The sequence below is a fragment of the Aquarana catesbeiana genome, linkage group LG02 (genome assembly GCF_042186555.1).
Source record: "Aquarana catesbeiana isolate 2022-GZ linkage group LG02, ASM4218655v1, whole genome shotgun sequence".
In the NCBI taxonomy this organism is placed as follows: Eukaryota; Metazoa; Chordata; class Amphibia; order Anura; family Ranidae; genus Aquarana; species Aquarana catesbeiana.
The window spans coordinates 502,120,374-502,144,119 of NC_133325.1; the positions used below are offsets into that span (position 1 = coordinate 502,120,374).

A 23,746-nucleotide genomic window follows, 5' to 3' on the forward strand; every position below is an offset into this window, starting at 1 on the left:
CATTGTAGACATTCAATAGTCTCTCCTTGTAGTTTGTTTCCAAAATCATTGCCACATTGTTCTGTGGGTTTCAGAGGAGTTGAGAAAAAACAAAAAAAACAAAAAAGAAACGAACAATTAGTTGACACAGAAGCTCCATTTCTTTTCCTGGATTGACACAGTACAATTCTTTCCATGGAGTCCATTGAGGGACAAAGGATTTTTGATGGGAGCACAAACTAAATAAACCTATCTCAGCAGCCCTAAAAGTGTAAAATTATACATTATGTATACTCCATCTCAATAGATGTGAGGATAAAAGAAATGAATTATAAAACGGTTAACTAGGTGGCATTATGTTCCTCCAAAACTACACAACATCAATCCTGGGCAATCATCGGAGTGTTGGAGAGAGAGTGTGGACAGTTTGTCCTTTTAGATCAAAGGAATACACTTGTGTGTAAATGAGGGAAGTTTAACCACAAACACTAAACCCTTTTCTGACATTTGTTGTTTCAAGATAAATCATTATTTTTTGCTAAAAAAATAAATACTTAGAAACCCCAAACATTACATATTTTTTTTTATTTAGCAGAGACCCTAGAGAATAAAATAGCAGCTGATGCAATATTTTATGTCACACTGTATTTGCGCAGCAGTCTTTCAAATGCTTTTTTTTGGGGGGGGAATACTTTAAAAAACACACCACACAGTAAAGTTACCTAATTTTTATTTTTTTTGTACAATGTGAAAGATGTTACGCCACAAGAATCGTGATCTTAATTCTAAGCAAAAAAAAAATCGTGATTCTCATTTTGGTCAGAATTGTACAGCTCTACCAACCAGTGTTGCCAACCGCCCGTTAATTTACGGGCAGCCCGTAAGTTTCCCCAGCGGTGGCCGCAAAAAAGATGGCTGCAGCCCGACAGCGCAACTGTGCATTCGCCGTTCCGAAGCCTGCCGGGCTCGGGATAACTCCTACACGCTCGGCCGGGCACATGCGCAGTGATGTAACGTCACCGCCTGGCGCCATTTTTCCCATGGCCGGCGCTCGTTCTCGGCGGCGCCCCACCACAGCAGGGGTCCGGGGAGGTGGATGATGCCTGTGCCTGGTTAGGATTCCGGAACAGAGCACTGACTGACTGACCATCCATCCAGGTCAGTCAGACCTCAAATGTGTATTGTGCTGACCTACCTATACTGAGCCAAGTGTGCAGGAGGAGGGAGGACAGATAGACAGAGCAACTGAGCAGGAGCAGAGCCATCCACAGACAGACCCCGTCCTGTGCCATGTCCGCACAGCCTCTGACCCCGTCCTGTGCCATGTCCGCACAGCCTCTGACCCCGTCCTGTGCCATGTCCGCACAGCCTCTGACCCCGTCCTGTGCCATGTCCGCACAGCCTCTGACCCCGTCCTGTGCCATGTCCGCACAGCCTCTGACCCCGTCCTGTGCCATGTCCGCACAGCCTCTGACCCCGTCCTGTACCATGTCCGCACAGCCTCTGACCCCGTCCTGTACCATGTCCGCACAGCCTCTGACCCCGTCCTGTACCATGTCCGCACAGCCTCTGACCCAGTCCTGTACCATGTCCGCACAGCCTCTGACCCAGTCCTGTACCATGTCCGCACAGCCTCTGACCCAGTCCTGTACCATGTCCGCACAGCCTCTGACCCCGTCCTGTACCATGTAAATGGAGAAATATGGTTTTCGACTTTTGTGTAACATTTTAAACACATTGCTAATAACACTAGCTACATGTTTATAGTTTAAATATTTATATTTGCACTGTTTAGCACTGAAAACAGGCATTGTAGGTACTTTTTTTTTTCTGACGCTGCAAAAAAAAGTGTCTCGGTCACTAAATTCCATGATTTTTGCCAGGGGGAAATTGGTGGTGTCTGTAAATTTTGGGGTCCTGCCAGTAAATTTAACTTCAGGGGATTGGCAACACTGCTACCAGCAGACATCGCGGCCGCCAGCCACGCGCATCGTGTCCCCCGCCGTGCAGAGGCACACGCCTGCTATAGCTGTTAAAAGGAGCTGATGTACAATAATAGCGATCCATGGAATGTGCCGACCTGCCGCAGTATAATGACGGCAGGTGGTTGGCAAGTGGTAAAACCCCCGGAGGGTGCCAACTCAACATGCCTCTGTTGGTTGATGTCATAATATAAAAAGGTAAGTATGGATGACAGTCCTCGTGGTTGCGGCCGGGCCCATCATATTATTAAAAATCGATGGATTTCATTCACTATGGTATGTCATGTCCTCCTGTATACCTGTAGCCTCCCTGACGGTATTCCCGAGTGCGGCTCGAGGTTAAATTTCAGCCCCATTAGCGGTAACCCCGAGCCACACTCGGGATTACATCTCAGGATCATGGTGCAGGTTACTTACCTTATCCCCAGGATCCTGCGATGTCCCCCCGCAGTGTCTGCGGGCTCTGTCCTCCGCCCGAAACCTCTCTGTGCCAGGCTCCGTTCCCTGCGAGCGTTGCAACACACGGGGGCGGAGCCTGGCAGCAAATAAAAAAAAAAAAAAAAAAAATGTAAAAATCATAACACATACAGTACTGTAGGAAATCATTTCACATCCCTTTTGTCCCCAATGCTTTAGGTCATGCCCTGCATGCAGTTTTATATTATATATACTGTTCTTTCTGCCTGGAAACTTGAGATTGTCCATAGCAACCAAAAAGTGTCCCTTACGTCAAAAGTGGCTTTAGAGCAGCTAGAAAACAGCAATAGTAAATTAGAACACTTGCAGAATTGAGCGATAGTGAATCATGGGGAAATTTATTTTATTATTATTATATTATTTTTTTTAATTTATATTATATTTTAATTTATGATTTTGTGTTTCAAACTTCATCATACCCGGGATGTCTACTAGACTCTTGGTGGACAGATCTAAGTGTGTTATTGCTAAGAATTACAGGCCTACAATATAAAACGCCAAATTTCTAATAATTGTACTGCTTTGAGATGCAAACATCTGAAATAATCATACCGCCAGGGAGGTTAATAAAGCATTAAAAAAAAAAAAAAAAAAATATCAACCAACAGTGGCAAGGTGTGTTGGCGCCCTCCAGTGGTTTAATATACACATGAGTTTTATCTGGGACCTTTTGTCTCTTCTATGGCCACCTGTGGGACACACATCTGTCATTCAGCTTAAAGAGGAGGGCCCATGAAAAAAAAAAAAAAAAAAAAAAAATTAAAAAAGTCAGCAGCTACAAATACTGCAGCTGCTGACTTTTTATTGGACACTTACATGTCCCAGGGTCCAGCGATGCGGGGGAATCGAAGCCCCGCTCGTCTCCCCCTCCATTCAGTGGCGCCGGGCTGTGGCTTCACAGCCTGGCACCCACTGCACATGCGCGAGCGGCGCCGCGATTGGCCGCTCAGTCACCTGGGACCTGTAATGGGCCCCAGATGATTGACAGGAGGGAGGGAGGGAGCAGGGCCGAGTCCCTTCTGTGCCGAGGGGGAAGTGATGTCACCAGCCAAGGCACTGGAAGAGGCAGACTACGAGGGACCCCCTAGCAACAGGCATTTAGAGGTAAGTAAAAAAAAAAAATTCCAAATGTTTTTTTTATTTTTTATTTTTTAGGCACAGTCATGGATTTTTTTTTTTTTTTTAGGGTGGAACACCACTTTAAGCACTTCAGCCCTGGAAGGATTTGCCCCCTTAACGACCAGGCCATTTTTTGCGAAACGGCAATGCGTTGTTTTAACTGACAATTGCGCGGTCGTGCAACGTTGCACCCAAACAAAATTGACGTACTTTTTTCCCCTCAAATAGAGCTTTCTTTTGGTGGTATTTGATCACCTCTGAGGTTTTTATTTTTTGCCCTATAAACAAAGAGCGACAAAAAAAAAAAAAAAAAAAAAAGTATTCATCAGCTTAGGCCGATAGATAGAGATATGCGCAATAGGCATATAATGATTGGTTTGCAAAACTAATAGCGTCTACAAACTATGGGATAAATTTAGAGACTTTTTTTATTTTTTTTTTTTTACTGGTAATGGCGGCAATCTGGGATTTTTAGCGGGGCTGCAACACTGCAGCGGACAAATCTGACCCCAAATGACACTTTTTGGGGACCAGTGACACTGTTACATTGATCAGTGCTATAAAATGCACTGATCAATGTAAAAATGACACTGGCAGTGAAGGGGTTAACAGCAGGGGGCGATCAAGGGGTTAAATGTGTTCCCTCAGCGTGTTCTAACTGTAGGGGGGATGGGCTGGCAGGGACATGACAGAGATCACTATTCCCAATCAGTGAACAGCAGATCTCTGTCATGTCTCCTATCAGAATGGGAAAATTGCCTTGTTTCCAAAGGCAGATCCTCATTCTGCTTCTGTATACCAAGATCATGGGTCGCCGGCAGACATAGAATCCGCCCGACCCGCGGGCACGCTCCCGCAACCCACCTGCTATCGCGCCTGTGCGAGCTGCTGTACAGCTATGGCAATTTGCGCAGGAGAGCCGACCTGCCGCCATATAACGACAGCGACTGGTTGGCAAGCAGTTAATGGGCTCTAAAATCCAGTATTGTAAACAGATGGTCCTGTTCACTGCTTGTGCAAGTATTATAGCTTAATAATTGGTGTTACTTTGCTACAATAACTCTTGAAGACACAAATTTGGCGAAACATGTTGAGAATGTAACACCTTGTTGTAGGATGAAACATTTTAATCCAGTTATATACTGCTGAACAAAACAAAATATGGTTATTGGTTTTAATAAGCTTTTAACAAACTTAATAAAGAAGAATTGTTAATTTTTAAACGCTGTGTTTTGACCGAGCACTCCAAAAGTCCCGGTTCACATATATTTCTCTATTCAAATTTTGGGATGTGGTGCAAAATATAAGTCTTATCCTACCCATAACCAGATACTGTAGATTCAATTTTAATATGTAAAGTAAACTCATCCATCGATCCATGTCTTCATGCTTTATTTTGCTGAGAGATCACTTTGAAAAACACCCCCTCTAGCATTTCTGCCCTCAGCCATCTTGAGTAAAGTCAGAGGATTCATGTAGCATTTGCTTCCTGGAATCCATTTGCCCTTAGCTCAGGCACAGGGGCAGAAGTGTGCTTAGCCTCCCCTTCTGAAGACTCCGGGGATGTTTAAACTGTTTCCAAACCTAGGCAAAAATTAATAGAGTAAAAGTTTTGGCCTGGAAACCAGGAAGTAACTGAAGAAATGTGAAAAAATAAAAGTTTAAATGATTGAATATTTATTTACGAATGCTAGTGGCATAAGAAGTTAAAGTAACCAATGTTGAGTGGGAGAGTTTATTTCCACTTTAGGCCCTGAGGGCAATGCTGAGAAAGTTTTCCACCCTCCTAGGACTAGAAGCATACTGATCTTGTCAGGGGTTATATGTATGTGGCAGTATAACTCAGTTGTTCAGGAACTCTGTGTCCCTCAATGGAGGAGAGAGGAATGTATTTTCTTTCCAATAGGACAAAGGTAGAGTAGCTCTATACTGGTATGTTAAGAATCTGATATATCTTACAAAGTACAAAAAGCTGGAGAGAAAAAACAGGATTTTGAACTTATTGTAAAACTAGTTTATTCGAGTTCATTGAGAGGCACAGGTACCAAGCCTCTGTGTTCATGGTCTTACACTTAATAGCACTTTTCTACAAACTAAGGCATCCTATGAGCAGGAGACACAAGAGACACCAGACTGGGAAATCTTTTTTGTTTGCCAGTATGCAATTGCTCCTATAGGCGCAGGTATAACTCCAATGTCTCTAAATCCTATGTTCCCCAATCTAAATCGTGAACCTGTACATTTACAAAAATCACACTTTTACTGCCTGGCTTCTCTGTATGCGATAAGCAAGATTACTTCTGAAAACTTACCCTTTTAGCATCAAAAAGGTAATGCCGGCCTTCAACTCTCCACTGTTCTTTCTTTTCTGCCTCAACTGCAGCTGCCAGTTCTTTGATTGCAGTGTCTTTCACAGCCTGAGCCTTAGCAATTTTCTCCTGGAAGAGTCAAATTTTTTTTTTTTTAAATATATAAATAAAGGGGAAGCAGCATAAAACTATACACCTTATCTGAACAATGTGGAGATAAAATTACCTCGCCAAACACCTATAATGCTCCATTCACACTTGTACGACTCCAAAGTTGCGCCGACTTTGGAATGCAACTTTAACCAGTTATAATGGACCACTGTTGCGTTGTGTAACATTCAGGTATGACTTTTAAGCAACCTTTGAGGGTTAACATTGAAGTGTATGGCCCTCAAGTTGCATGAAAGTCGGACCAATGTAATGCATGAACTACTTTGCAGTTGCTGGAACTTTAAGTTGCACATATATGAATGGTTATTATTGGAAACATGGGGAACAATATCACATGCGACTTTGATGTCCAAAGTTGCATGAATAATTTCATGCCCTGAATAAACTCCTATGAAGTCTTAAATGACACTTCATTCTTAAACACCACAGCAGCCTACAAAACTGCCACAGTGTAGCAAAGTTAGTGTGCATTTCACAAAATATCCTCATAAGCGGGACATATTTTTTAGGTTACTCATCCAGCAACAAATGTTTCTCCTTGTCATCAAAGTCCTTAGCTTATTTTTAGACAAAAAGAAATATTATAATCCTCCTGACAAACTTAACAGACTGTAGGCAAAGAAAATAAATATATACTGTCCTTCAATAAATGTAAGGATTTTGCTTGAAAAGGAAGACCACAAGAAATAGGGACGTTGTGATTATAAAACATTGCCTCCTTAGAATGCAAGTTGATGGGCTGTCATGCTGATCCAGTGTCTATAATATGGATTCACTCGCCAAGAATAAGTATGGCAGGTTAGCAGTACTGACTTCATAGCAACTGTTGTCGCTACATGCTTACTCCAGATCAATGAATCAAAATATTAAAGTCAAAGACAGTCAGGCAAATAGCAATAGTAGATGATGGCAGAAATCGCAGATCCCATATTTTCTGTGTGTAAAGTCGGCCATAGACAGCTCGAATCTCAGCCAGTTCAGCAGGAACCAGACGAGTTTTGAACAATGTATGGGAAGGCTGAATGTACCAAAAAAAAAAAAAAAAAAAAAAAAGCGATCAACTTGGGTACACACTGGATTTTACTTGTGATTATTGCTACCAGCTGCTGTATCTGCTAGCAATAATTACTGTCTTCTCCCAGTGGGGGCGGCTTCCCCCACCAGGAGAATACAATGGCTTGGCAGGAGGGATTCCCGTCAGCACGGTCTGTGTTTATGGGGGAATTTCTTTTCTGAAACACGTGGTTGCAGGAAAGAAAATGTGCACTGTGTATGGCCTGCTGTAGGCTCCATTCACACTTGTACGACTCCAAAATCGTGCAACTTTGGATGGGTGCAACTTAGGTGTGACTTGTTGTCCTCTGCAAAGTCAGACCCACTGTTGCATGTAAAACTTTCGGGTACGACTTTCATGTAACTTTTGAGGATTAACATTGAAATCTATGGCCCTCAAGTTGAATGAAAGTTGGACCAAAAGTAGTGCATGAGCTACTTTGAAGTCATTGTGACTAAGTCAAAACATACATGAATGGTTATTATTGGAAAACATGGGGGTACTTGTCATGTGACTTTGATGTGCAAAGTCACATGACAAGTCACATAAGCGTGAATAAATGTACTTTTACTCAAAGCACGTGAAAATTTCTAGGGGGTAGCAGTAATAAAAATATTAAGGCCACTTGCGCATGGGAGTAAAAAACATGTTTTTTTTTTTTTTTTTTTTTACAGATTTGAAATAAGATGGATTGTTTTCTATAGAGCAATGCACACAGCTGAGTAAAGATCAGTAATACAGCAATGAGTACAGAGCAGTAAAATAAAAATAGAAAATTTTACATTTGAGTGCAGTAATTTTTTCACACACGCATGTTTACTCATCTATAAAAGGATGTTTACGCGGGTATGAGTATATTACAACACTAGCAATGAAGACAAAATTTTACTCGTCTATGTGCTTACGCACCCATTCTCAACATTACTCAGGTCTTTAAACAGTTTTTTTTTTTTTTTTTTTTTTTTTTTTAATTCAGGGACAGTCAACAGGTTCTTCAATAAACATCAGTAAATTATGATGCCCATGTGCAAGGGGCCCAAGACTGATTTCATCATTTTCAAGGTTATCATAAAAACACAGACACACAAAAAGTAAAGAAAAAAGCAAAACAAAGCAGCTCACTTACTTCATTAATCCGGTCTATAAACTCTGCTAATTTATGTCCATACTTCTTGATACCATACACAGTAACAAGTCCAAAGGAAACCATGGAAATGGTTTCATGATTAATTACATATATTTCTTTAGACAAGAGGTAAACAAGAAGACCCGTTCCAAACATGTAGGGACCTATAAAAAGACATAAAATCCTGTGTCAGAATATAAAGATACAGTATCTTACAAAAGTGAGATGATATATTGTAAAGCGCTGCGTAAACTGTTGGCGCTATATAAATCCTGAATAATAATAATAATAATAATAAATAAAAGTGGGTACACTTTTGTAAATATTTTATTACATCTTTTGTTTTCATGTTACAACACTGAAGAAATGACACTTTGCTACAATGTAAAGTAGTGAGTGTGCAGATTGTATAACAGTGTAAATTTGCTGTCCCCTCAAAAGAACTCAACACACAGTCATTAAAGCGGAGTTCCACACAAAAATGGAACTTCCGCTTTTCGGAACCCTTCCCCCCTCCGGTGTCACATTTGGCACCTTTCAGGGGGGAGGGGGGTGCAGATACCTGTCTAAGACAGGTATTTGCACCCACTTCCGGCATAGACTCCCATGGGAGTCTACGCCTCTTCCCGTCCCCACCGCGCTGTCTCCTGGGAACACACAGCTCCCAGGAGAGAACGGGGACCACTTGGGACGCGCAGCGCGACTTGCGCATGCGCAGTAGGGAACTGGGAAGTGAAGCCGCAACGCTTCACTTCCTGATTCCCTCACCTAGGATGGCGGCGGCAGCTGCCGAGAACCGAGTGGGTTCTCGGCGTCCCCTGCCGACATCGCTGGACCCTGGGACAGGTAAGTGGCCATGTATTAAAAGTCAGCAGCTGCAGTATTTGTAGCTGCTGGCTTTTAATTTTTTTTTTTTTTTTTGGCGGTGTGGGCGAACCCCCGCTTTAATGTCTAAACCACTGGCAACAAAAGTGAGTACACCCCGAAGTGAAATTGTCCAAATTGGGCCCAAAGTGTCAATAGTTTGTGTGGCCACCATTATTTTCCAGCGCTGCCTTAACCCTCTTGGACATGGAGTTCACCAGAGCTTCACAGGTTGCCACTGGAGTCCTCTTCCACTCCTCCATGAGGACATCACAGAGCTGGTGGATGTTAGAGACCTTGCGCTCCTCCACCTTCTGTTTGAGGATGCCCCACAGAAGCTCAATAGGGTTTAGGTTGAGACATGCTTGGCCAGTCCATCACCTTTACCCTCAGCTTCTTTAGCAAGGTAGTGGTCGTCTTGGAGGTGTGTTTGGGGTCGTTATGTTGAAATACTGCCCAGTCTCTAAAGGGAGGGGTTCATGCTCTGCTTCAGTATGTCACAGTACATGTTGGCATTCATGGTTCCCTCAATGAACTGTAGCTCCCCAGTGCCAGTAGCATTAATGCAGCCCCAGACCATGACACTCCCACCACCATGCTTGACTGTAGGTAAGACACACTTGTCTTTGTACTCCTCACCTGGTTGCCGCCACACATGCTTGACACCATCTGAACCAAAGAAGTTTATCTTGTTCTCACCAGACCACAGGAAATGGTTCCAGTAATCCATGTCCTTAGTCTGCAGCAAACTGTTTGCGGGCTTTCTTGTGCATCATCTTTAGAAGAGGCTTCCTTCTAGGATGATAGCCATGCAGACCAATTTGATGCAGTGTGCGGCATATGGTCTGAGCACTGACAGGCTAACCCCCCCCCACCCCTTCAACCTCTGCAGCAATGCAGGCAGCACTCATATGTCTATTTCCAAAAGACAACCTCTGGATATGGCGTGTGCACTCAACTTCTTTGGTCGACCATGGCGAGGCCTGTTCTGAGTGGAACAAGGTTGAGCTGAGGTGAGCTGTCAGCAAATTTACACTGTTATACAAGCTGTACACTCACTACTTTACATTGTAGCAAAGTGTCATTTCTTCAGTGTTGTCACATGAAAAGATAGAATAAAATATTGACAAACATGTGAGGGGTGTACTCACTTTTGAGATGCTGTACATACAGAATTTTGCTTCAGGAGAAGTCCAGCGAAAACAGATTGTTTAGTTTTGAGAGGACACCAAAAACATTCATCGCACCCAAGATTTCTAAAATTCTCTGGGCATGTGCACATCAATTATATACCACCTAAAAACATGTCAATGCTGAAGGGAAGTTGGGGATCTCGGAGAGTTTTAATAAACTAGCGAGTTCATAAAACTCTCCAAGGTTTACCCAGAAACAACATAAACACACACACACACACACACACACACACACACACACACACACACACCTTTTTTTAAAAAGTGTATGCAAATTCTAACAATTTTCTCTTATTTGCTCGCTTTTGGTCCATTATATATCCAAACAAAATTGTTTCATTATATCTGTTTGACAAGTGCAAAAAAAAGTAGCAGGTTCATATAGCCAGAAATCTTGTGAGCCGATAACTTTCTGCCTCTGGACTGTTATCAGCTAGCTTTGTTCCCTGATAGCTCTGTGGCCTACAAAATGCCTACTATGCAGAAGAGAGGAAGGAGTTATTTAGTCCTAACATGATCCCTGTCCTAGTGTGACAAGCTGCTCAGTTTGGCTGTAACTCTAGGACAGGAAATGTGTTATTGGCAGGATTACCAGGTTAAAATAAAAAGGGGGAAAAAAAAACCAAAAAAAAAAAACCAAAAAAACAAAACTAATGCAACCACCACACCTAAGCACAGATAAGCTACAATACTGTCATTATTTGGTCTTGGGTTTACATACATTAGGGGGAAATAGTTTAAAAGCATAAAGCAAAATAAAAAAAATAAAAAATTGAGGGATACCCAAGGGAAAACTTTATGTAAAAAATAAGACTCCTAAAAAGGGTCTATGCCAATGTAATAGTTTTCACCGTATCTTCATTATATGTGCTGTAGTGTTACTGTGCCAGCATGCGGCTGCACACAAAAATAAATGCATTAAAAGCTTTGCAGAAAATAAATAAAACAGCCAAAATCCTGACCTGTGACTCCTGTCTTTGGATACAGGAACTGAAAGAATTCTTCAGGAATAAGCCCATGGCGGACTTTCCCAGGATGCTCTGGTAAAGGAGGAACTGGAGCCAAAGAAGGCTTCCCTGTGTGAAGAGACTGGCATGAATTCAAGATCCTAAAAAAGAAAAAATATATAAATGTTAGATAAAAGGTATGACTAGGAGCACATTCCTTACTGCAAACCTAAAACGATTTTGATAAAATTATTAGTTTCTAAAGAGATTTGCAAGTCTCCCAGGACAGCACTTTAGAGACTGACACCGCATACCTGAGCAAGAAACAACAAAAGTACACTTGGAAGTGCAGTCGCTGTAGATCTGAGGGGGAAGATCTGAAATGAGGGGAAGCATTGCTGATTTTATCATCCAATCAAGTGTAAGCTAAAATGCTGTTTTATATTTTCCTTGCATGTCCCCCTCAGATCTACAGAGACTGCACTTTCAAGTGCACTTGTAGCGCAAAGTGGATTTGCCTTTCGTAAATCAACCCCAATGTCATCTTACCAGTAACATTATCTAGAGAGCAGATAAAGACAATGTTCCACAATAGGACAACATGCCTGCTTTCTGCAGGATTCTACTCCATTCTCCAAGAGGGAAAAAAAAAAATTCTAACCATAGACGGGGAGGAGGAAAAGTCCAAATTCTTAAGGATGGGCTGGAGAGTCTACTCAAAGTCTTGTGTTCTTAGAAAAATTCCCACACCTTCATGCCAGAATGGGAAGCAAAGATTTTATTTCCCGAGAGGCACATCTTTTTATCAGGGCTGCAGCGATTCCAGATTCAGGAATCTGAATGTTGTCCACTAATGCTCAGGCTCCCTTTCAGGTGGGTTGTCAAGGGTGAGCCTCAACTGCATACAAATTAAGGCTGAACTTTACTTATAACAACTTGAAAAAAAAAAAAATAGAGTTAGGTACCTGGTAACTCTTTTTCTAAGAAGTCTTCCAGGGCAGCATCTGAGAGATAGGCTCCTCCTCCCTGAAACAGGAAACACATTAGTCCACCATTATAAATTTCATAGTCTTACCTGCGTGCCTCAGTTGTATTAAAGCACCGAAGGAAATCTCAGTAAATCTTAAAAGCTCCCCCGTTGTACCTGGTATTTGTCTTTTCAAGGGTGGGAACTAGTGCTGCCCTGGAAGACTTCTTAGAAAAAGAGTTACCAGGTACCTAACTCTATTTTCTCGAATGGTCTTCCAGGGCAGCATCTGAGAGGATGTATCAAGCAATACTTACTAGGGTGGGGATAGAAACTGGAGCACCTTGCGACCAAGTGCCTGGTCTTGGTCAGACAGCTGGTCTATGCGGTAGTGCCTTGCGAAGGTACTGAAGCTCGACCATGTCGCTGCCCTGCAGATCTTGCCCCTGCTTTCTCTGCGACCGAGGTAGCCCTGGCTCTGGTTGTGTGTGCTCTGATCCCGCTTGGCGGAGTGAGGCTTTGTGCGTCAAAGGTGGTCTGTATGGCCATTCTTATCCATCTGCTTATCGTATTCTTGGAAGCCTGTTTCCCTTTGTTGACTCCTGCATAAAAGGACAAAAAAGGGAGGTCGTTCTTCACCAATCCTTCGTTCTTTCGAAGTAGGTTTCCTACATCGCGTTTGTTGTGAGTGTGTCTCTTTTCGCTAGCCATAGTTTTTGGAAGCAAAGGTATGATGATATTTTGGGTTCTATGGAATGTTGAGGGGACCTTGGGCAGAAAGGCCAGGTCTGGAGAGAGAATTATTTTGTCTAAATGTATTAGGCAGTATGGTTCCATTATAGACAGTGCTTGGATTTCGCTCACTCTTCTGGCTGATACTAGGGCCACAAAAAGTACAGTCTTTAAAGGTGAGGTTTTGTCTGAGCTATCTTCCATCGGTACAAATGGAGGGGAAAGAAATCCTCTAAGTACTGTGGGCATGTCCCAAGTTGGAGTTCTATTCATTTTGGCTGGTCTAGCTCTTTTGAGTGACATCAGGAATCGCTTTATCAGCGGGTCCTCTGCTAGTCTTGTGTCTATGACTAGGGAGGGAGTGCTGCAACATGTACTTTCAGCGTACTTGGGGGAATATTTTTGTCTGCTCCATCTTGTAGAAAATCCAGGATTGTTGGGATTATGCCTCTTTTGGAATATGGTTTGTTTCTGTACCAGGAGACAAACTTTTTTCCCCCACTTCCTCGTAGATCGCCCTAGTTCCGGGCTTCCTGCTGTTTAGGATGGTATCAATCCCATTGTCTGACAATCCTTTGTTCTGAAGTCTCACCCCTTCAGTACCCAGGCCGAAAGCTTCAGGATTCTGTGGTTCGGGTGGTTGACTGGGTCCTGCGATAGGAGATCTGGCTGGTCCGTCAGTGTCAGCTGAGGCTGGATGCTGAGGTTTTTCAAGTGGCTGAACCATGCCCTTTGTGGCCAGTGCGGTGCTATTAGTATCACCATTGATCTCTCTCTGCCTTTATTTTTTGAATCACCCTTGGTATTATGGCAGTTGGAGGGAATGCATAGCATAGTTGCCATACCCGCTGTTGCCATTTATGGGGTCCAGAGAGAAGAATGTTGGTGATTTTGCAATCGCTTTGGAGGCGTATAGATCTACCTCGGGTACTCCCCACTTTTGAGTGACTTGTGCGAAGGTCGCTTGGTTCAGAGACCACTCTGTCTGTTTTATGGTCTTCCGGCTCAGGAAGTCTGTCAGTGTATTGTCTGTTCCTTTCAGATAGATACCTGATATTGACTTTGATTCTGCCCATAGTAGGATTTTCTCCGTCAGCTTCATCAAGCTTCCGGACTTTGTCCCACCTTGCCTGTTTAGGTATACCACAGTCGTGACGTTGTCCGATTGTAACTTTACGTTTCTCCCCTGTATTGCTGGTTTGAACGCTTTTAATGCTTCCCCCACGGCTTTTAGCTCTCTCATGCTTGAGGAGGCTTGGGAACATTTGGAGGTCAATTTTCCCTGTGAGCAGAGGCCCTCTAAGTGTGCCCCCCAGCTTAGGGCACTGGCATCGGTGGTGATCCCGATTGGCTTGGATTGGGTCCATTTGTGTCCTTCGATGTATCAAAGTAGATTGAGCCACCATTGTAGTGTTAGTTTGACTGTGGTTGGAACAGGAAAGGACCTGTCTAGGGATGAGTGGCTGCCATCCCACTGGGACAGAACGTAGTTCTGTAGAGGTCTCATGTGAATCTGTGTCCAGGTGATAGCTGGAATAGAAGACGTCATCAGTCCTAGTACAGTCATATCTTGTCTGAATGTTATGGGGTTAGTCCTTATTAGGAAGGTTACTGCCTGTGTGATTTTTTTCGTTCTTTTCTTCCATTAGGAAGGTTTTCGTTAGTCTGGAGTCCAGTGTATATAGCCCAAATATACCACTCACTGGCTTGGGGTCATCTGTGATTTTTCTGCATTTATTATCAATCCCCGGTTTTGCAGATAGGACATACTTGTGCACAGGTTGCTTTCTAGGGCCTCTGCTGAGTCCGCAAAGAACAGTAAATCGTCTAAATATGGTATTATGCCAATACCTAGTTGTCTTAGACTTTTTAACGCTTCTGCCATTATCTGTGAGAAGATTTTTGGTGCAGAGGAGATGCCGAAAAGGAGAGCTGTGTATTGAGGGTGCGGTGTAGTTGCTGGCCCTTGTACTGCGAACCTCAGGAATTTTTGGATGACCCTCCTTTATGGGGACATGTAGGTAGGCATCCTATAGGTCGCCATAAATGTCTCCCGTGGAAGGATGTCATGTCTTTGGAGTGTGGGAGGAAACCGGAGTACCTGGAGGAAACCCACGCAGGCACAGGGAGAACATGCAAACTCCAGGCAGGTAGTGTTGTGGTTGGGATATGAACCAGCGACCCTTTTTACTGCTAGGTGAGAGTGCTACCCACTACACCACTGTGCTGCCCTCCCTAGGTGTGTCACTCTCCAGAAGTTCTTGAAGCTGGGTTAGCCAGATTGATAAAGTCCGGGCTGTGCAGGTGGAATTTCCATGGGGTCACTTAAGGTACCGGCGTCGTCAAAGGCCAAGTCAGATTTATTTGTGACTTTTGCCAGAGAACCATCCACTTTGGGGCATTTAGCCCAGGTTTTGGTGTCCGTCTCTGCAAACGGGTCTGCGTTTGACTGTGGCTGGCATGAAGAGAGTTTCTTCTCTGGGTCTTTGCACTCTTTTTTTAGAGATATCTTTATGAGTTTGGTGTACAGGGAATGTACTAGGCTTTCTGGGTTGTAGCTCTTTATACATCTTGTCATGTATTGTAAGTTCTGCGGATTTATGTTCTTTAATACCTAGTGTGTCCGCTATGGCTTTTAGAAGGCTATTCGTATCCCCTGATAGAAATAATGTTGCCCTCTGAAACCGCATCTTCCTCGTCGGAGTCAGAGCAAAGTTCATTCTCCGATTCGGATTCATCCGAATCCTCTTGTTCTGTCTGTTCCCTGTCACCTGAAGGAACGCATATCCGGTGGTAGATGGGGTGTTGGTCTTACTGACGCTTGATGGCGCTTCTAACTTTTTAATAGCTGAGCGTAGAGGCGCCATGGTGCTCTGTATTTCTTTCTTGAAAGAGCTGAGCAGATCTTTCAGATACCCTTGCGATTCTTTGGCCGCCATTTTGTCTACACATTTTTGATATAGGGGTTTTTTTTTTTTTTCCCCCATTCTGGGGAAAACCGGTGGCTGCACAAAGCACATGTTTTGTTGCCTTCCCTTTCCTTAGGGGTGTTTGCCTGAAATCAAGCACAAAAATGGTCCCCATGAGGTAGGCGGGTAAAGGCTGCCTGTAAGTAGGCAGTTTTACAGTAAGGTTAAGACAGAGGTGACTTGAGTATTCTGGCTTACCTTGGAGCTGTCCTGGCTTGCAGGATCGGCAGGGTGGAGAAGCGTCAGACATGGTCAGCCACCAGGATCCTCTGCTTAGAGGGGCCTTTTTAACTGCTTCCTGCTTAAGCTCCGGCCCCGCCCCCAGCTGACCCCATGCAGGTTGGTGGATATACCTGCACATGCCGCTGCAATTTGTATACTCCCTTCTGGTCCCAATAGGGAGGGGGACTCTGCTGCAGTATGCTGATATATTTGCTATTATTAAAAATCCTTTTTTTTTTTTTTAAATTCCCGCTCCTGGAAGTGATGTAACCGTAGCCCATTCTGCATCCCTGGAAGCAGGCTCCAGGAAAATGGCCGCTAACCCGGAAGCGCCATCTTGGTACACCCCACCAAGCCTCCATGAGGAGAGGCTTGTTTTGCGGTGTGTGGAGGACGCCGATCGCGGCAAAAAAAACATCAATCAAGTGGGCGGCGGGTGTGGACATCATGGGGGTAGGAGAGGAACAAAAAATAAGCCGTGAGGCACCTACCGGTCCGGCGCGGCAGCGGCTGTAATCAGGGGGTAAGGCATCCATGCACCCACACCACTGTACGCTCTTCATGTCTGGGAGTATGTTGCCAGAGTTTGCACATGGAGTTCCCTGGTGAAAAAACTGCAGCAGGTCCCTTGAGCAGCGGCATGGGGGAAATGTCAGTGCATTATTGCAGCTTGGGGGGATGATTGCAGACCCCTCTGTAGGGGTAAAATCTCAGGCAGAGCAATACTGCTCAAATATGCTGCCCCTGCTCGCCCTCCCAAGGCCCGCTGGGCTAGATGGGATGCTGGCATGGAGTCTCCTGCAACTAGCACAGAGACTGAAGTAAAATAACAAACGTTTCTTTTGCAGCTCCTGTGGGTCCAGAGGAAACACAAACAACTGAGGCACGCAGGTAAGACTGTGAAATTTATAATGGTGGACTAATGTGTTTCCTGTTTCAGGGAGGAGGAGCCTATCTCTCAGATGCTGCCCTGGAAGACGATTCGAGAAAAATATGTTCTTTAACAGGAACATAGATTCCACATTAATAATTATGCTACCAAAATTAGTGTGTGCTGTAAATTGCCTCCAGCATTGCTGCTGTTCCTTCTTTGCAGAGGCTACCATTTTGCTGAAGCCCAAGCAGTAAATCATAAAGTGGAACAAACCCATCGATTTAACGGTTTTAAAATACAGTGACATCCTTGGAATGTCGGGATTGCTGTCACATTGCATTGTGTCCTCAACCAAACTGTCAAACCATCAAATGGCTGGTATTAGAAATGTTCACATGTGCAGCTCAATGGCAAAAGCGGCTTCCTTTGCTGTAAAGGATAGGAGGGTTTAATTCTGCTTTAAGGCTGTCAAGCAGATGGGTCTGCAAACTCTGCAGTGCCTAAAAATTGAGAGTAAGTGAGCATGGGCAGAGCAGGGTGAGACAGTGTATTACTGGATTTAAAACAGTATAGACACTTGTTTTTAATGTTTTACATAGCTATACCTGCAGAAGGGTCCAGCTTATGCGATCTGGCAGGAATTCATTTTCTGACTAAAGTTCCACTTTAGAGCCCTTTCACACTGGGGCGATTTGCAGGCGCTATTGCGCTAATAATAGCGCCTGCAAACCGACCCGAAAGTGCCGCTGCTTGCATTTCAGTGTGAAAGCCCCGAGGGCTTTCACACTGGAGCGATGCGCTGGCAGGACGGTAAAAAAAGTCCTGCTAGCAGCATCTTCGGAGCGGTGAAGGAGCAGTGTTTATATCTTAAACCTTCTTTATTGGTCCAAGAGACCATAGCAACCTTCCCAAAAAAAAAAAAAAAAAAAAAAAAAAAAAAAAAAAAAAAAGAGTTCCTCAGTGCCACACACTTGGTTGAGCTAGATAAACTTGTGTCTGTTTTCAACCTGACTATGTAACATGATTACAAGAGGACATGGGAAAACGGATGCAACTGTGAGCCTTGATGCCCCACACCAGAGGCTTTATATGCTATAGAAGGGGAAAACAAATGAAGAAAAAGTAAAGAATTCTGATACATGGACATATATGATGAAGGGAAAACTAAAGATTTTTTGGATAGAATTGGCAGAAAGAAGGCAATGGAGCATGGAGAGCCCTATAAGCCACAGCAGACACTTCTTGAAACAGCTTATCTAAGCTATTTTACTATTTTGCTAACCAATTTAGCATTGCAAGAAGCACACCTTTTTTTTGGAGCGAGGGAGCTTCAGGCTTTAGTCTTGGAAACAAAACAAGAAAGGCCCCTCAAAGAAACAACTAAGATGCCCACAATAAAAGAAGAAAGATAGCCGTGCCAATGAACAGAATGCCGGTTTAATATACAGGCTCCATGAAACCACCTGAAGGAAAAGTATGTACACTAAATGTTCCTGATAATCAAGGCTGAAGTACTTGTGCAGAAGCTCTGCCAATCACAAAGTAGTGCCTAGAGCTGCCAGTCCAATACAAAACCCCCCCGATGATTGCAAGGTACATGGGAGGTACCCCCAAAATCATCAGCACAGCACTCAAGGGAGCAGAGGCACTGCCCAGAATAGGGCTCATACAAGCTCATAAAGTGCAGAGCCTGCTGAAAATTCCTGCCCATCAGAGGTAAAGTGGGGGACAGAAAACAAAGCCTTTTAAAGAAGTAAAAGGCAGGACAGGAGAGCACCTAACACAGCATACCTTCACCACCAGGAAAAAAAAAAAAAAGGGGGAAGCATCTTCCGTCCATTCACAGGAAACAGAATCTAACAGATGAGAATAAGAAGTTACTTACCCAACTACAGCAGGTGCAGATTTCTTCACACTATAGGCTGTAAATCAAAAAAACAAACAATTATGAGAACACACTTCACTGATGAAGTCAATTTTCCATCTATGCTTAATAAATAAGGCAGAGAACACCATGCAATAGTCCATAGCAAAAAAAGGTATTCATCTTTTTAATGGTAAACATCAAGTTTGGAAAATATAATTCCTTATGAGGAGCGTACACAAAAAAACTCAGATAGGGCTCAAACAATTAATCGGCAGAATCAATTATGAAAACATTTGTCAACTATTTTCATAAATCGATTAGTTGGTCAGCTGATTAGTTGGCCTGCATACAGAATGCATTATTTTTTTACATTTCAGAAAATACAATGCAGCACACATATAGCTCAGTACACCACCCATACATGGCAGTAAGTGCCCGACAACTTGTGAAAGTGAATGTGTGAGGAGCATGTTCTCACTTTCTTCTCCTGGGCAGGAGAAGTAAGTGAGTGATTCTAAAGGCAGACATCTTTTTACCTTGCTATGGGGGCACTCTATACTATACATTGCGGCTTTCTATAGGGGCACTCTGAGGGCAGGAGGAGCCAGGCGTACCGGCAGGGGACCCCAGAAGTAGAATCAGGGCTGCTCTGTGCAAAACCATTACATAGAGCAGGCAAGTATAACATTTGTTGTTTAACCACTTGCCAGCCGCCTTCAGCATATATACTGCGGCAAGGCGGTTTGGCTACGCAAACTGGCATGCCTGTACATGTGGTACTGCGGGCACGCAGCCGTCGCATGTAAATAGGGCAGGTCCCCGTTCTGACAGAAGAGGGGGAGAGGGGGAGATCAGAACAGTGATCTCTCTGTACTCCCAGTCAATCCGTCCCCCTGACAGTTAGAAACACCTCCCAGGGAACACTTAACCCACCCCCCTGCCAGTGTCATTTATACAGGGATCAGTGCATTTTTTTTAGCACTGATCACTGTATTGGTGTCACTGGTCACCAAAAAGTGTTACTTAGTGTCAGAATTGTCCGCCGCAATCCCACAAAAAAAAAAAAAAAAAAAAAAAAAAAAAAAAAAAAAAAAAAAAAAAAAGCTAATCCCCGCCATTACTAGTAAAAACAAAAAATAAATAAATAAATAAATAAAAAGTCCTTAAATCTTTCCCCTATTTTGTAGACGCTATAACTTTTATGCAAACCAATCAATATACGCTTTTTGCAATTTTTTTTACCAACAATATGCAGCAGAATACATATTAGCCTAAACTGATGAATATATATTTTAGCAGAAAGTAAACAAATACTGTTTTTTTCCCTCAAAATTGTTAGTCTTTTTGTTTATAGCGCAAAAATGAAAACCGCAGAAGTGATCAAATACCACCAAAAGAAAGCTTTATTTGTGAGGGAAAAAAAATGACATAAGTTTTTGTTTGGGTACAACATCACACAACACGTGCAATTGTCAGTTAAAGAGACGCAGTGCCGTAACGCAAAAAATGGCCTGGTCATTTTGGGGGTTAAATCCTTTCAGGGCTGAAGTGGTTAAAAAAAAAAAATCCAACATTTACAATCACTTTAACCACTTAAGGACCGGAAGATTTGCCCTCTTAATGACAAGGCCATTTTTTGCAAAACGGCACAGCGTCGTTTTAACTGACAATTGTGCGTGAGGTTGCACCCAAACAAAATTTATGTAATTTTTTTCCCCACAAATAGAGCTTTCTTTTGGTGGTGTTTGATCACCTCTGCGGTTATTATTTTTTGCGCTATAAACAAAAAAAGACAACTTTTTAAAAAAAAAAGCCAATATTTTTTACAATAATAAGTAGGTTTAGGCCAATATGTATTCTACATATTTTTGGTAAAAAGAAAAATTGCAATAAGCGTATATTAATTGGTTAGATATAGCGTCTACAAAATAGGGAACAGTTATACTGCAGCAAGGTGTCTGGATAGCGTGAATCGCCGAAGGGGTACGTTGGCCCATGTGTGTGATATACTCGATGTCCGCCGGGCAACCCGCGATCACGGTATACAGAGGCAGAATGGAGATCTGCCTATGTAAACAAGGCAGATACCCGTTCTGACAGGGGACATGACAAATCTACTGTTCCCAGTGATCAGGAACAGTGATCTCTGTCATGTCCCTGGTAGCCCATCCCCCTACAGTTAGAACACACCTAGGGAACATAGTTAACCCTTTGATCGCCCCCTAGTGTTAACCCCTTCCCTGCCAGTGTCATTTATACATTGATCAGTGCATTTTTATAGCACTGATCAACGAAATAATGTCACTGGTCCCCAAAGAGCATAATTTGGAGTCAGATTTGTCTGCTGCAATGTTGCACTCCTGAAAAAAAATAAACGCAGATCGCCGCCATTTCAGTCAGTCCCCGAGTTACGAACGACTCCCAATTACGAACGGCCTCAAATGCCGGCCCCTTGTGATGCATGCTGGTCCTGGATACCTCCAAACACATCCCATACTGCAGTACTACATGTACTGCATGGCCAGAAGAGCCCCAGATAACATAACAAGTGCCCGGAACATCCCACATCCATGCACAGGCGGACATTACACTTACTAATGCAGTGTTGCGACTTATGAACAACTTCGACTTACGAACAAACCTACAGTCCCTATTGTGTTCGTAACTCGGGGACTTCCTGTACTAGTAAAAACAATAAAAAAAAAAAAAGTAAAAAATAAAAGTCCCTAACTCTATCCCATAGTTTGGCTTGCACAAAAGTTATCGCGTCTACAATCTATATACGCCTATTGCGATTTTTTTTTCATAAAAATAAGTAGCACAATATATATTGGCCTAAACTGATGAATAAAATTTGTTTTTGATTTTTTAAATTTTATTTGGATATGTATTATAGCAAAAAGTAAAAAATGATTTTTTTTTTTTTTTTCAAAAATTGACAGTCTTTGCGGTTTTCAGCACCACTCCTGTATGAGCTAGGTTTGTCATTCGGACAGGAATCGCACCGCATTCCTGTTCAGATTGCATATGACTCTCTGCAGTGAGATTTGAACCCATTCATTTTGTATGAGGTCAAATCGCACTGCAAAGTATCGGCGAGTACTTGACCAAAAGCATCAGTACTCCTATTTGATGGTAACAAAACAAAACAAAAAAAAAAAAAAAAAAAAAAAAAAAAAACTGGTATTGGTACAACCCTAAATAATAGGCATTACAGGGCCCAATTCTTCCTCCTGCTGATCACGGGCACTAGGTCATTTTTCCCTCCCGCTGACCACGGGCACTAGGTCATTTTTCCCTCCCGCTGACCACGGGCACTAGGTCATTTTTCCCTCCCGCTGACCACGGGCACTAGGTCATTTTTCCCTCCCGCTGACCACGGGCACTAGGTCATTTTTCCCTCCCGCTGACCACGGGCACTAGGTCATTTTTCCCTCCCGCTGACCACGGGCACTAGGTCATTTTTCCCTCCCGCTGACCACGGGCACTAGGTCATTTTTCCCTCCCGCTGACCACGGGCACTAGGTCATTTTTCCCTCCCGCTGACCACGGGCACTAGGTCATGTTTCCCTCCCGCTGACCACGGGCACTAGGTCATGTTTCCCTCCCGCTGACCACGGGCACTAGGTCATGTTTCCCTCCCGCTGACCACGGGCACTAGGTCATGTTTCCTCCCGCTGACCACGGGCACTAGGTCATGTTTCCTCCCGCTGACCACGGGCACTAGGTCATGTTTCCATGCTGACCACGGGCACTAGGTCATGTTTCCATGCTGACCACGGGCACTAGGTCATGTTTCCATGCTGACCACGGGCACTAGGTCATGTTTCCATGCTGACCACGGGCACTAGGTCATGTTTCCTCCGCTGACCACGGGCACTAGGTCATGTTTCCTCCGCTGACCACGGGCACTAGGTCATGTTTCCTCCGCTGACCACGGGCACTAGGTCATGTTTCCTCCGCTGACCACGGGCACTAGGTCATGTTTCCTCCGCTGACCACGGGCACTAGGTCATGTTTCCTCCGCTGACCACGGGCACTAGGTCATGTTTCCTCCGCTGACCTCCTTCCACCCCCTAAAGCCTGAAGGACACTAAATTAACCCTTTTGGTTAAAAAGTTTGCATCCCCCTGATCTAACGTCATCACATTGCTCTCTGCAGGAACACTAAAATAGAATGCTATTTCAATCAGGGTAAGCAGAATTGCTAGCAATGACAGAGAAATAGAGAGCATGCCGACAGGCCAGCCACCATGACCTGTACAGGTAAGTGACCAGGAGATCCATGGTGGAAGGTCATGTCCTTCACTAAAACCCCTCATCTCCCCCTCCCCCTATAGAAGAGAAGACGCACCCGATACCAGAGCCGCCCTGGACAGCATGATGGAACTCTCCACTCAGGAACACAAGCGAGATACGAAGCCGCCTCCAGCCACACCGCTGCCCTCCGTGTCCCTGACAAGTCCCCAAAAACCAAGATGGCGAAGGCCACGCCCACTCGCACGTCAGGAGGCGGCAAGGTTACCCGGCAGCCATGACAATTATGGGCGACGCTCAGCACACGTCTTTTAGCACTAATTGACGTAGCCATTATAAGCCCATACAAATGATTCCACTACAAATAGCTATTCAGATAAAAGTATTCAGGTTGCAGTCCGTGTCAGTGACTTGCTCTTGTGATAAATGGTAGGGAAAACGCCTGGTTTATTTAAAACGTTTACCCGTGTAATACGTATTATCAGAATGCTTGTGCCCATACTCATTTATACCGGGTCAGCTAAGTCGTGTATTCTAAAAGCCTCAGCTTGTGCTTTTCCCATATTAAATATGGCGGTGTGGACACTTCCTTTGAGGGCGGGGTCGGAGGCGATGCGGGGCGAGCTGTGGCTGACGG

At 43.8% G+C, this 23,746-nt stretch overlaps 1 protein-coding gene across 1 annotated transcript in view; it reads right to left on the reverse strand.

Annotated features, from left to right (window-relative positions):
- The window catches only part of ATP5PB (ATP synthase peripheral stalk-membrane subunit b), a 25,157-nt gene extending 1,790 nt beyond the window's left edge, over positions 1-23,367 (reverse strand). Inside the window, exons 1-6 of the mRNA XM_073615747.1 lie at positions 23,207-23,367; positions 18,871-18,907; positions 11,237-11,382; positions 8,218-8,381; positions 5,870-5,995; positions 1-61 (exon numbers count right to left, since the gene is read on the reverse strand). The exon at positions 1-61 is cut by the window's left edge and continues 119 nt beyond it. Of these exons, the coding sequence (XP_073471848.1) occupies positions 1-61; positions 5,870-5,995; positions 8,218-8,381; positions 11,237-11,382; positions 18,871-18,907; positions 23,207-23,234 (562 nt within the window). The 5' untranslated portion in view covers positions 23,235-23,367. The remainder of the gene's footprint in view (positions 62-5,869; positions 5,996-8,217; positions 8,382-11,236; positions 11,383-18,870; positions 18,908-23,206) is intronic.
- Between the last annotated feature and the right edge of the window lie 379 nt (positions 23,368-23,746).